This window comes from Scyliorhinus canicula, chromosome 12 (assembly GCF_902713615.1).
Source record: "Scyliorhinus canicula chromosome 12, sScyCan1.1, whole genome shotgun sequence".
Lineage (NCBI taxonomy): Eukaryota > Metazoa > Chordata > Chondrichthyes > Carcharhiniformes > Scyliorhinidae > Scyliorhinus > Scyliorhinus canicula.
In genome coordinates this window covers 123,507,085-123,520,845 of record NC_052157.1, presented here as the reverse complement: position 1 = coordinate 123,520,845, position 13,761 = coordinate 123,507,085, and the positions used below count along the sequence as shown (strand labels likewise).

General features: G+C 46.6%; 1 protein-coding gene across 16 annotated transcripts in view; it reads left to right on the top strand.

Moving 5' to 3' along the window:
• LOC119974776 (peripheral-type benzodiazepine receptor-associated protein 1-like) overlaps positions 1 to 13,761 on the top strand; it is a 378,013-nt gene that overhangs the window by 210,973 nt on the left and 153,279 nt on the right. For 13 of the 16 annotated variants that reach the window (XM_038814002.1, XM_038814003.1, XM_038814006.1 and 10 more), the window contains one exon: positions 111 to 245. In XM_038814002.1, the coding sequence (XP_038669930.1) occupies positions 111 to 245 (135 nt within the window). Of the gene's footprint in view, positions 1 to 110; positions 246 to 13,138; positions 13,420 to 13,761 lie in introns of those variants that run through there. The other 3 variants (XM_038814013.1, XM_038814012.1, XM_038814011.1) reach the window with 1 other exon arrangement.

The following is a 13,761-nucleotide window of genomic DNA, read 5'->3' as shown; positions in this document are numbered from 1 at the left end:
AAAATGGTTATTCTCATGTATTCGCGCTGTAATCATATCTGAGTTCTTGTTTCAGTATGCAAACTGTTGGAATGAATCAGAACATCTTTTCTGTTTTTGTGTGTGCACAGGAGGCTCCTGACAGGTTGAAACAGAGTGACTTTGAGCGTGTGCTGAGGGAGTCTCAGAAAGAGGTGTTGCGGCTACAGAGGCAGTTAGCTGTGGTGTCTCTGCGAGAACCTTCTCACCAGCAGAACCCAGGGACGGTGAGTAAAATGCTCGTCCAGCACAGCCTCATTACAGCAACTTCCATCCTTAAAAATACATGTAATCAACTTATCCCTTTGTCCTTAGCTTCAACTTGATCTCTTGTTACCCATGTATATGGTGGATGGACACATAGGTCATTTGGCAGGAGTGAATTCACCTGTTCTTGACTCAATCCTATTTTATTTTCTGACCTGGGAAATCCAACACTCACCTCTACTCCCCTCTCTGTCTTATGTAAATTTTCCTGTGCACTGTTTCACCCAAACACAATTGTTGATATGTGACCCAGGGACTGGGGTCAAATTTTCCAGTCGTTCCCACAGGCGGCATGTGACCTCACCTCCCCACTCCCACAGGTTCCCCGGCAGCAAAGTTTGTGAACAACGTGTTGACAGCAGCAGGACTGGGAGATCCTGACACTGGCCAATGACAGGGCGCCTCTGATGGGAAAGTATGGGGGGGTCAAAAATTCCACCTGCATCCTGTAGCATCTGGATAAACTGAACCAGGAATAGATGATTGCACATTGCCTCAGACAGCTTCAGTCGCCTTCACCCCAAAGACAGATAATTAGCAGAGTAGGGGGGACGTCAGAATATAAATCCAAGGCAGAGCAGAAAGACTCAGTTTGAGGAATTAAGAAATGTAGGTGAGTTGACAACTGACATTGGAAAGACCAGGCCATATACAGTGCGGCTTTACCAAACGCAGATAAAGTAAAGAAAGACTTGCGCTTTCCACGATCCAAGTACTTTATGGCCAGTAAAGTAATTTTTGCAATGTGGCCACTGTTATAATGTAGGAAATGCAGCAGCTAATTTGTGCTCACCAAGCTCCTACAAACAGCATTTTGATAATCCCAGTGATAACCTGTTTTTTGTGAGGGCTAAATATTGACCGGTACACCAGGGATAATGTGTTCTTCTTCAAAATAGTGCCATGCATCTTTTATATCCACCCAAGCCAGGGAGCTGGACCATGGTTTAATATTTCACCTGAAGACAGCACCTCCAACAGTACAGTGCTGCTTCGGTACTGCACTGGAGCGTCAGCCTTGATTTTTGTGCTCCAGTGCAAGAGTGCGACTTGAACCCAGACCTTGTGATTCTGAAGCGGGTGTGCCACCAACTGAGCCAAGGATGACAGGACAGATGAAAAGTTTGAATTGCAGTAATTGACCATTGACTCCAATTGAAAATCATTATGCCAAATTTGTCATTATAAAGCATGCATTCAAACCCATGAAGCATTGTTCTAAGCAAATAAGACTGTCTCCATTTGGATTTGCACCAAATTAATAAAATGTGATCAGTAGGCTTACAGCAGTAACTCTTGACAGTTTCCAGAGTCCTAATGTTGGCACTGGCACTGTAGATATGACGTTCAAGAGCTAGATTTTAATACTAGTTAGGGAGGTCGCATCTCAGCCCCCCCTTACCTCCAGAATGAGGAGATGAAATTCAGTGCACACCAAGCCTTGGCCTAATCTTCCAGGGTGGCCAACTCTCCTGCTGTGAGCATCTAGTGAAAAATCATAGAGGTATGAAAACAACAAGTTTTTTCAACTTCTTTGAACAGTTTTGTTTTAAAAAGTCCTGGAGACTTGGGCAGAAAGGTTTTTGACTGGGCAGGTTGGCTGGAGGTGAGAGGCCATATATTGAATTCTCTAGGAATACATCTAACCAGAAATGGCAGCCCCGTCTTCTGTGGGCCCATGAATCAAAAGGATTAGACATCAGGGTGTTTAATAGTTCCTTATTTTCATTAATTCTTTAGAAGTATAAATGTACAACAAGTGTAAGTGATCTGAAGTTATAAGATTTGTAATCAAACTCTTGGGTATCTGAGTATTTCTTGGAATCTGTGTAGGAAGGATGCACAGTGATGTAGGAGGAAATGCTGTGCTATGTGGTACGTGATGCAACCAGATGAGAGGTTGATGGGCTTCCCTCTTTGTCCACTCCTCGTTGGACTGCAACAGGTTTCTTTGCTTAAAAAGGGTTATGCCTATTCAGTGAGTTCTTCACACAGTGTGGCCATAAAAAAGACAATTGGACAAGCTTTATTGAGTTTGACAAAGAAGCAGGTTAGTTTTATTATATTGAAATTGATCTGATTAAAATAATAAAATAAATAAAATACTTATATATACACACACACACAAACGCATTCTCTCTCTCTGTCTCTCCCTCCCTCTCTCTCTCTCCAAGTCCAGAAACACAAATATACATATTACAGAGTAGGGGAGGATGGATTGGGCAAAGTAGAGCCTGTAAAAAAGAAAAGAAGTTCCCAGTTCGTAGCTTGGAGTCTCTCCTGACTGGAAGCAGAATTCAGTGTGCTTATTTTCATTGCCGAGATGAATTAAAGCTGTAGCTGTGCTTTCTAGCCTTATAGTGACGTTGATGTGTAATTGAGTTCTTTAAAACCTACTGAGATTGGAGAGAAAGTCAAATCAGTAGACAGGATCCAAGTGGGTTAGAGAAAGAGAGACATTCACTGAATTGTTTATTCCAATTGTAACTGGATTTCCTCACCGAGAGAGCCAACTCGGACATCAGGGTATTTTTGTCCAATCTATTAACCTTTCTGTAATAGTCCGCATGGGGTGGGAATGATTATCTTCCCCGTGGTCCTTGTGGAGTACGAGCTCCCTTGCTAGGGTTGAGCTCTCTCTATTAACCTCTGTATAAAAGGTCGGCCAGTAAGGCACCGATCATAACTGGAACCCGGTATGGATCTACTGGGCAGTGTAAATATTGTGCCTTTGTTTGAGTGGTTAGATGCATTTGACACTGGAGTTGAAAACTGGAACCAGTACACATAAAGGATGTGTTACTTCTACCGGGCCAACAAAATCATGCTGAACGAGTGCCGGGCGGTCATATTGTTGACGTCCAGCAGAGTGCACACATTTGGGATGATCTGGAGTTTTGCATACCTGGTGGCACCGGATATGCAATTGTTCAACCAACCCGTGGCATTTGTGGCTCAACGCTTTAACCCAACCCCGTTAGTAATCGTTCAAAGATATCGTTTTAATATGACAGAGAGGTCCCCTGGTGAGTCCGTCACCGAGTTTGTATCAGAGCTACAGAAGATAGCCACGTTTTCGGAGTATAGAAGTGCCTTATCCAATATTCTCCGCGATTGTTTGGTCTGTGGTATAAGCGATATGGAAACACGGAAAGAATTTTGGGCGAAATCTCCCTGACCTTTCAGCAAGCACTGCAGATCCCCTTTGATCTTATAAAGCGAGGTGTGCAGAGTTTGACATTGACTGACATGGCAGCCATTTATGGGGGAACAACTGAACATTCGGGGTCCACCCTTGCGCCGGTAGTATACGGACACCAGTTTGCCTTCCCCTCACTGTTGGGCAAGTAAGCGGCCCTGGCCTGTTGTGCTGTGACTGGCTACACCAGCTGCAGCTAGATTGACACTTTATCCTCAAACTGGGATCTAGTGATCTGTGTGCAGTACTGAGCAAGTTCCCTGAGGTTTTCCAAAATGGCTAGGATTTGGATTTTGGATTTGGATTTGTTTATTGTCATGTATACGGAGGTACAGTGAAAACTATTTTTCTGCGAGCAGCTCAAACAGATGATTTAGTACATGAAAATAAAATAAAAGAAAAAGAAAATACATAGTAGGGCAACACAAGGTACACAATGTAAATATATAGACACCGGCATCGGGTGAAACGTACAGGAGTGTAGTATTAATCAGGTCAGTCTATTAAGAAGGTCCTTTAGGAGTCTGGTAACAGCGGGGAAGAAGCTGTTTTTGCATCTGTTTGTGCGTGTTCTCCGCCTTTTGCATCTCCTGCCCGATGGAAGAAGTTGGAAGAGTGAGTAACCCAGGTGGGAGGGATCTTTGATTATGCTGCCCGATTTCCCCAGGCAGCGGGAGGTGTAAATGGAGTTAATGGATGGGAGGAAGGTTCGTGTGATGGACTGGGCTGTGTTCACTACTCTTTGAAGTTTCTTGCGGTCTTGGGCCAAGCAATTGCGATACCAAGCTGTGATGCAGCCAGATAGGGGGCAGGATTCTCCGATCCCCCGCCGGGTCGGAGAATCGCCGGGGGCCGGCGTCAATCGCGCTCCCGCCGTATCCCGAATTCTCCGCCACCAGCGATTCGGCGGGGATGGGATTCGCGCGCGCCGGTCGGCGGGCCCCCCCCCCCCCCCCCGGTGATTCTCCGGCCCACGATGGGCCGAAGTCCCGCCGCTGTCAAGCTTTTCCCGCCGGCGTGGATCAAACTACCTACCTTACCGGCGGGAGCAGGCGGCGCGGGCGACTCCGGGGTCCTGGAGGGGGGGGGGGGGCAGGGCGATCTGGCCCTGGGGGGTGCCCCCACGGTGGACTGGACTACGATCGGGGCCCACTGATCGACGGGCGGGCCTGTGCCGTGGGGGCACTCTTTTCCTTCCGCGTTCGCCATGGTCTTCACCATGGCGGAGGCGGAAGTGACCCCCTCCCCTGCGCATGTGCGAGGATGACGTCAGCAGCTGCTGACGCTCCGGCACATGCGCAGACTTCTGTCGACCAGCGAAGTCCCTTCGGCCCCGGCTGGCATGACGCCAAAGGCCATTCACGCCAGCCAACGGAGTGGGAACCACTCCAGCGCGGGCCTAGCCCCTCAATGTGAGGGCTTGGCCCCTAAAGGTGCGGAGACTTCCGTACCTTTGGGGTGGCCCGACACTGGAGTGGTTCACGCCACTCCATCACGCCGGGAACCCTGCCCTGCCGGGTAGGGAAGAATCCCGACCAGGATTTTTTCTATGGTGCACCTGTAAAAGTTGGTAAGAGTCAGTGTGGACGTGCCAAATTTCCTTAGTTTCCTGAGGGCGTATAGGCGCTGTTGTGCTTTCTTGGTGGTAGTGTCGACATGGGTGGACCAGGACAAATGTTTGGTGATGTGCACACCCAGGAATTTGAAGCTGTCAACCATCTCCATCTCGGCCCTGCTGATGTAGACAGGGGTGTGAACAGTACTTTGCTTCCTGAAGTCAATGACCAGCTCTTTAGTTTTGTTGAAATTGAGGGAGAGATTGTTGTTGTTACACCACTCCTCTATGTTCTCTATATCCCTCCTGTATTCTGACTCGTCGTTGTTCGAGATCCGAACCACTATGGTCGTGTCATCAGCAACGTGTAGATGGAGTTGGAACCAAATTTTGCCACGCAGTCGTGTGTGTATAGGGAGTCTAGTTGGGGGCTAAGTACGCAGCCTGTGGGGCCCTTGCATTGACGACTATCGTGGAGGAGGCATTGTTGTTTATTCTTACTGATTGTGGTCTGTGGGTCAGAAAATCGAGGATCCAGTTTGAATTTGAAAACTCACCACTATTCTTAGAAATCCCCCTATACCAAAAAGGGCCGACATTCTAAATGGTGAACAGGGATTCTCACTCACTGACTCCGATGCAGGCTTCGGTGGGTGCTATTCAGGTCAAACTATATTTTCAAGTTATCCCCCGGTATAACCCATACCTTCACCGAAGATTTTATCTACTTACCACTTAGTAGCATCGATGTCCTGGGTCCTGCATTGCTAAGTAAGTAAAGTAGACTTCAGGAATAACCTCTATTTCAGGTTAAATTAAGTTATTTTATTATTATAATTTTTCTTTTAAAAGCTGCAAACACTTTCTTTACAGAAAGGTAAAAAGATCCTGCTCGTTGGTTGAAGGGACCTTCAGGCCCACCTTGACAATCAATCTTCTTTAAAGTCTGGTCTTCTTGAGATGTATTCGCTGGTTAGCTCCATTGCTGTGTCTTGTCGATCCCATGTACTGAGCAATAAGAGCTGGCTGTGCTAGCTATCTCTCACCTGACTCTGACTCCCGTTTAAATTCTAGTCTTCCTTAGATGTATAGCTGTTTAAGCTCGGCTGCTTGTCTTGTCTTTCCCATGGCCGAGCTGTGAGAGCTGAATATGCTTCTCTCCTCTCTCTAAGTTCTGATCTGCTTCTGCTCTGGGTTTATATTCTCTTTCTAGTAGTTTATTCAGTTTTTATGACCTCATTGTAAATTAACTTATTTCACTTTTATTGTTAAAAAGTATCTTTGATCTAAACATTCTAATACAACTAATTATTCATTTTGGGCTTGGCCTCAGTCCTCAGATCTGATTACATTGTCCTTTGTGATGTTCAAAGTTCCTTTATGATATTCAAAATGCTTTGGTTAGAAGAGGTGTTACTTTTAATTCCTGTGATTTCTATAGTTTAATTTTCCAATTGTCCCTAGCTCATAACTTTGCCTTTGATTTTGACTTTAAATTATGTTTCTTGTAGACTGATGGTCTCCAATTTTCTTTAATTTGCTTGGTGTTAGTAGAATTAGTAGAATTTCACACCTAGAATTGTTACCAAATTCAACTGAACCTCATCCTTTCCTTTCCAGCTGTTTACTAAGAGAGTTAATTTCAATGAAGGTGTGAAACCTGTGCTTTTAGCTGTATGCCAAAATTTCACTTGGTTATGACTTGAAAGACCTGCCTGTTTTAAACATTCGTCACTTAATTCAATTGAAACTCTCATCCATGCTTTTCCAGATGCTTCCTAAGATAGTTACTTTCAATGAAGGTGTGAGCCATTGTTTTAGCTTAATACGAGAATCCTGTGTGTTTGCTAAGCCTGCTTGAGAGAAAGAATCTGCATTTTATAATCCTGCTCTTTGCAGCTGGTTTTAACCCTTCATGGGATCTTCCCCTGTATCCTCTCAGGTTTCTCTCAGACCAGATATTGCCAGACCTCCATGTTTCAAATGACAATTTTTTCTGTATTTTCAACAACAAGTTGCAGAGTGAGGAGCCAAGTCCTAGGTTTTGGAGCTTTGATATGAGCTTGGCTGGCATTATGCTGTTGAAGGCGGAGCTGTACACAATAAATAGGAGTCTGATGTAGGAGCCTTTGTTGTTGAGATGCTCTCGGGATGAGTGTCGGGCCAGGGAGATGGTGTCTGCTCTGGACTGGCTGCGGCGGTATGCAAATTGCAGTGGATCTAGGTGTTCTGGGAGTATGGAGTTGATGTGCTTCATGACCAACCTCTTAAAGCACTTCATTATGATTGATGTCAGGGCCACCAGACGGTAGTCATTGAGGCATGTTGCCTGGTTTCTGGAAGTTTCCAATGTGCATTATCAAAGAACAAAGAAAAGTACAGCACAGGAACAGGCCCTTCGGCCCTCCAAGCCTGTGCCAACCATGCTGCCCGTCTAAACTAAAATCTTCTAACACTTCCTGGGTCCGTATCCCTCTATTCCCATCCTATTCATGTATTTGTCAAGATGCCCCTTAAATGTCACTATCGTCCCTGCTTCCACCACCACCTCCGGCAGCGAGTTCCAGGCACCCGCTACCCTCTGTGTAAAAAAACTTGCCTCGTACATCTCCTCTAAACCTTGCCCCTCGCACCTTAAACCTATGCCTCCTAGTAATTGATCCCTCTACCCTGGGAAAAAGCCTCTGACTATCCACTCTGTCTATGCCCCTCATAATTTTGTAGACCTCTATCAGGTCGCCCCTCAACTTCCATCGTTCGAATGAGAACAAACCGGGTATTTTCAACCTCTCCTCATAGCTAATGCCCTCCGTACCAGGCACCATCCTGGTAAATCTCTTCTGCACCCTCTAAAGCCTCCACATCCTTCTGGTAGTGTGCCGACCAGAATTGAACACTATACTCCAAGTGTGGCCTAACTAAGGTTCTGTACAGCTGCAACATGATTGCCAATTCTTATACTAAATGCCCTGACCACTAAAGGCAAGCTTTCCGTATGCCTTCTTGACCACCACCTCCACCTGTGTTGCCCCTTTCAGTGACCTGTGGACCTGTACACCTAGATCTCACTGACTGTCAATACCCTTGAGGGTTCTACCATTCACTGTATATTCCCTACATGCATTAGACCTTCCAAAATGCATTACTTCACATTTGTCCAGATTAAACTTCATCTGCCATCCCTACCCCCAAGTCTCCAAATGATCTACATCCTGCTGTATCCTCTGACAGCCCTCATCCTATCTGCAATTCCACCAACCTTTGTGTCGTCTGCAAACTTACTAATCAGACTAGTTACATTTTCCTCCAAATCATTTATATATACTACGAACAGCAAAGGTCCCAGCACTGATCCCTGTGGAACACCACTAGTCACAGTTCTCCAATCAGAAAAGCACCCTTCCATTGCTACTGTCTGCCTTCTATGACTTAGCCAGTTGTGTATCCATCTTGCCAGCTCGCCTCTGATCCCATGTGGCTTCACCTTTTGTACCAGTCTGCCATGAGGGACCTTGTCAAAGGCCTTACTGAAATCCATATGGACAACATCCACTGCCCTACCTGCATCAATCATCTTTGTGACCTCTTAGAAAACTCTATCAAGTTAGTGAGACACAACCTCTCCTTCACAAAACCGTGCTGCCTCTCGCTAATACGTCCATGTGCTTCCAAATGGTGTTTCTCATTCTGGGTCAGTGTGCTTAACACTCAATTTGGCTCTGTTTCGTTACTTAACTCTGGAGTCACCAGGTATCGTTAAGATACCGCCACAAGTTTCAAGGTTAAGTTCAAAGCAATAAAACCATACACCAATTAGTAAGTTCAAACAACTGAGTTTATTATAATACAATTATAATACTAACAATGCACACGCTAAGAGGATTATACTATTCCTACTGCTAAATAAACCAATACTTATCTCAAGGGAACTGCCGGATCAGGGGACAAGGCCTCTTGCTCTCCTCTGGCCTGCAGACTTCAGGTTGGTACGGGTTAAAAAGGGGTCAGGAGTATCTATCTCTGGTAGCGATTGTTGTGAGACACTTACTTGCTGGCGGCTGCTGTCCCAAACCTCTTCTCTCTCTCGTTCAAGGTCTTCTTGGCAAAGCTGGTCGAAATGCTGGTCCAGAGAGGAGGGCTGGTCAAGGAGAGCGAACTAAGTGTGGGACCTGTCTTTTATAGGTCCCAGGGCTCCGCGCCCTTTTGGGCGGACCCTTTTCCTGCTGGGAATCAATTGGGTCTCTTCCCAATCGATATGTTTGAATCCCCCCAATACTGAGGCTGTTCCTTGGCTACTGGGCGGGCCTTTCAGGTGCTTTATTTTTGGACCCCGCTGGTGCCGGGGTGTCTGGTTTCCCATACACTGTTGCAGTTACTTCCCCATTTGTGTCCATTGTCCCTGGGATCGTTCCATTACTATGTTAACTATCCCGGAGATTGCCTTATTAGTATGCGGAATGTTTGTTTCGGTGCTGTCTGCTCTCTTAGGAGACAGAATCCACATTTGCTTGGTGCAGCCTGCTGGTGCTGCAAACATTGTCCATTTTAACCTGTATGCTTTGCGTTCCTCCATTTTGTATTTAGGGAATGGCCAACCTCGGTGGCTACAATGGGAATAGATCCTGTCTCGAAGAATTCTCTCCAGTAATTTCCCTACCACTGATGTAAGGCTCACCAGCCTGTAGTTTCCTGGATTATCCTTGCTACTCTTCTTGAACAAAGGAACAACATTGGCTATTCTCCAGTCCTCCGGGACATCACCTGAAGACAGTGAGGATCCAAAGATTTCTGTCAAGGCCTCAGCAATTTCCTCTCTAGCCTTCTTCAGTATTCTGGGGTAGATCCCATCAGGCCCTGGGGACTTATCTACCGTAATATTTTTCAAGATGCCCAACACCTCGTCTTTTTGTATCTCAATATGACCCAGGCTATCTACACACCCTTCGCCAGACTCAACATCCAACAATTCCTTCTCTTTGGTGAATAATGATGCAAAGTATTCATTTAGTACCTCACCCATTTCCTCTGGCTCCACAAATAGATTCCCTTGCCTGTCCTTCAGTGGGCCAACCCTTTCCCTGGCTACCCTTTTGCTTTTTATGTACGTGTAAAATGCCTTGGGATTTTCCTTAACCCTATTTGCCAATGACTTTTCGTGACCCCTTTTAGCCCTCCTGACTCCTTGCTTAAGTTCCTTCCTACTTTTCTTATATCCCACACAGGCTTCGTCTGTTCTTAGCCTTCGTGCCCTGACAAATGCCTCCTTTTTCTTTTTGACGAGGCCTACAATATCTCTCGTTATCCAAGGTTCCCGAAATTTGCCGTATTTATCCTTCTTCCGCAGAGGAACATGCTGGTCCTGAATTCCTTTCAACTGACATTTGGAAGCCTCCCACATGTCAGATGTTGATTTACCCTCAAACATCCGCCCCCAATCTAGGTTCTTCAGTTCCCGCCTAATATTGCAATAATTAGCCTTCCCTCAATTTAGCGCATTCACCCTCGGACCACTCTTATTCTTGTCCACCAGAACTTTAAAACTTACTGAATTGTGGTCACTGTTCCCGAAATGCTCCCCTACTGAAACTTCTACCATCTGGCCAGGCTCATTCCCTATTACCAGGTCCAGTACAGCCCCTTCCCTAGTTGGACTATCTACATATCGTTTTAAGAAGCCCTCCTGGATGCTCTTTACAAACTCTGCCCCGTCCAAGCCCTAGCACTAAGTGAGTCCCAGTCAATATTGGGGAGGTTGAAGTCTCCCATTACAACAATCCTGTTGCTTTGACTCCTTTCCAAAATTTGTCTACCTATCTGCTCCTCTATCTCCCGCTGGTTGTTGGGGGGCCTGTAGTAAACCCCAAACACTGTGACTGCACCCTTCTTATTCCTGATCTCTACCCATATAGCCTCGCTGCCCTCTGACGTGTCCTCTCATAGTGCAGTTGTGATATTCTCCCTAACCAGTAGTGCAACTCCACCACCCCTTTTACATCCCCCTCTATCCCAACTGAAACATCTAATTCCTGGAACGTTTAGCTGCCAATCCTTTCCTTTCCTCAACCAGGTCTCTGTAATGGCAACAACATCATAGTTCCAAGTACTAATCCAAGCTCCAAGTTCATCTGCCTTACCCGTTATACTTCTTGCATTAAAACTTATGCACTTCATGCCACCAGACCCGCTGTTTTCAGCAACATCTCCCTGTCTGCTCTTCCTCAGAGCCATACAGGCCCTATTCCCTAGTTCTCCCTCAATGTTTTCACCTTGTGACTTATTGCTCCAGTAACCCCCCCCCCCCCCCCCCCCCCCCCCCCGCCATACTAGTTTAAACCCTCTCTTGTGACACTAGCAAACCTCGTGGCCAGGATATTTATGCCTCTGCAGTTTAGATGCAACCTGTCCTTATACAGGTCACACCTGCCCCGGAAGAGCTCCCAGTGGTCCAGATAACGGAAACCCTCCCTCCTACACCAGCTGTATAGCCACGTGTTTAGCTGCTATATCTTCCTATTTCTAGCCTCACTGGCACGTGGCACAGGGAGTAATCCCGTGATTACAACCCTAGAGGTCCTGTCTTTTAACTTTCTGCCTAGCTCCCTGAACTCCTGCTGCAGTGACACCGCAGACAATACTGACACGGTCACAGCACCTTGGAGTGATGTGACACATACCCTGGGCGGGTGGGAAATGGGGATGGGGGTTGGGTAAGCGAGTGATGACAGACCAGGCCACATCTTCGTCATAGTTGGTGTAGTTTTCCGCCCGGTCAAACAGGGCATCCATGACCTGCCGGATGCACCTGTGGGCTGTGCGATGCCACACAGGTCTCCGCTTGAGCCCTGTAAGGATTCAAAGGCTTAAACATTCAGGGCTGCAGTGACCTTGACGGCCAGCAGGAGCGGGTGTCCTCCTCCCCCATGAGATGCCAAGTCTGCAAGGACATGGCAGAGATGCCACACCATCTCCTTGTTGAGGTGGAGCCACCTGTGGTATGCACTTTCCTTCTTCTGTTTGAATTACCAGCGACGCCTGTACACTCTGGGTCGCCGCTGGATTCCCCCTTGGGGTTCCTCATGGCCTAATTGGCTGCAGGGCCCCCAAGGTGCGTTGAAGGGTCCGACACATGGTCCGCTGCCTCGAGCATCTGTTGACACTGTTGCTGCCGCCGTCTGGCCACCCGACCTAGTAGCAGCATCACCAGGGCAAGTTCTCCTGGGTCCAAAATACCTGCCAAAGCGATCGATATCTGTAAGGCGTTGGGAGAGGGTATTAGACTGAAGAGCGGCGGTGGCTCCCATCACGGGATCCTCCATTCCCCATTGATCCCCCCAACCGGAACGCCCTGCCAATGCACTCCTGGGCACAGCAGGCTCCCCTCACCGCTCTCATGTCCCCCGAAGCTGGATGTTTGGATGTTAGCTGCTGCATGTATGGTGTAGCCACAGTACAGCTACGTTCACTTACGTACTGTTTCCATCCTCTGGTTTCAGTTTCTCCATGGACTTGTCCCCACTCTTTTTCACCTTTCTCAGTGCTACTATTCCTCACCTCCACTACATGAATTCTTTGGTCTTTGACTCTGAACTCCATCATATCACTGACAGTCATGTTCCAGTCATTCAGGCTCCACACTGATTCCTCCCTACAACCATCCACCTCCCCACTCACCTTTATTTCATTAAGGCCCTTCTTTTAAACCTCCACAGTGAACAATCTTTTGGGTCACCCTTCCTCGTATTTCTTTCTTTGGCTCGACATCAATTTTTGTCGGATTACACAACCCTTTGAAGTGCCCTGGGACTTTTTTCTCTAATTATCGCGCTTTATCAATGCAATTGTTTTTTAGGCGTCTTTATGTTGTGGCAAATGTTCCAACACTTCGATTTAAAAAAAAACTCTAGCGGAATCTGTTCGCAGAATTTCTGACTGGACTTAACCTGTGCAGGTTCCCCCCTCCCAATCAGCAAATGAAGGCGAGATTGCAGCAGAGCGGTTAGCAGTGATGATACCTGATAAGACAGTTATGTGGATTTAGACCCTACCATACTGTGCAGAAAAAGGAGGGGTAGGGCTGGATCAGTGCACCCAACACTGCTATAGTACAGCCATCACTTACTGATCTCGCGTCTCTTATTTTGGTTTCAAATGTGATCGTGAATGTGATCCTCATTTCTTCCGGAGAGAGATAATATTGTTAATTTTCCTTTAGAATAATGAAATGGTGAAATGAGTGCTTCACTCTCCATTTGTGCCGGTGCGACTGTCCTATAAATCCTTCGTCTGTTGCTTGGCAGCAGCAGGGTCTTTGCCTAGTTAGATACAGCACCACCAACATTGACTCTCCATTCATACAGCGTGAATCACAAAGACAACGCAGGTAATTTTCACGTGTTCCCCCCTGCCCCCCACTGGTATTTAAGTTACAAAAGGCCTTTGTTTGGTGAAAGGCAACTTGTATTTTAGTCTGTTTGACGAAGAGCTTGTTGATAATATTCCAGATTTCTGGCTTGCCGTCACTCTGTTATAGAGCTGGTTCTTTTTAATGTTTAATTTATTACCGATTCATTACAGACCTCAGCACATTGAGGAGCACACTGCAATATATTACTTGCTCTTGTACAACACTTAATGTTTATCGCTTCCCTCGCGAGTGCACATAAAGCAGCCTGTCTGTGCTGCACCCGAGCTGTAACACACCCTTTACATGGCTCCCAAGGAC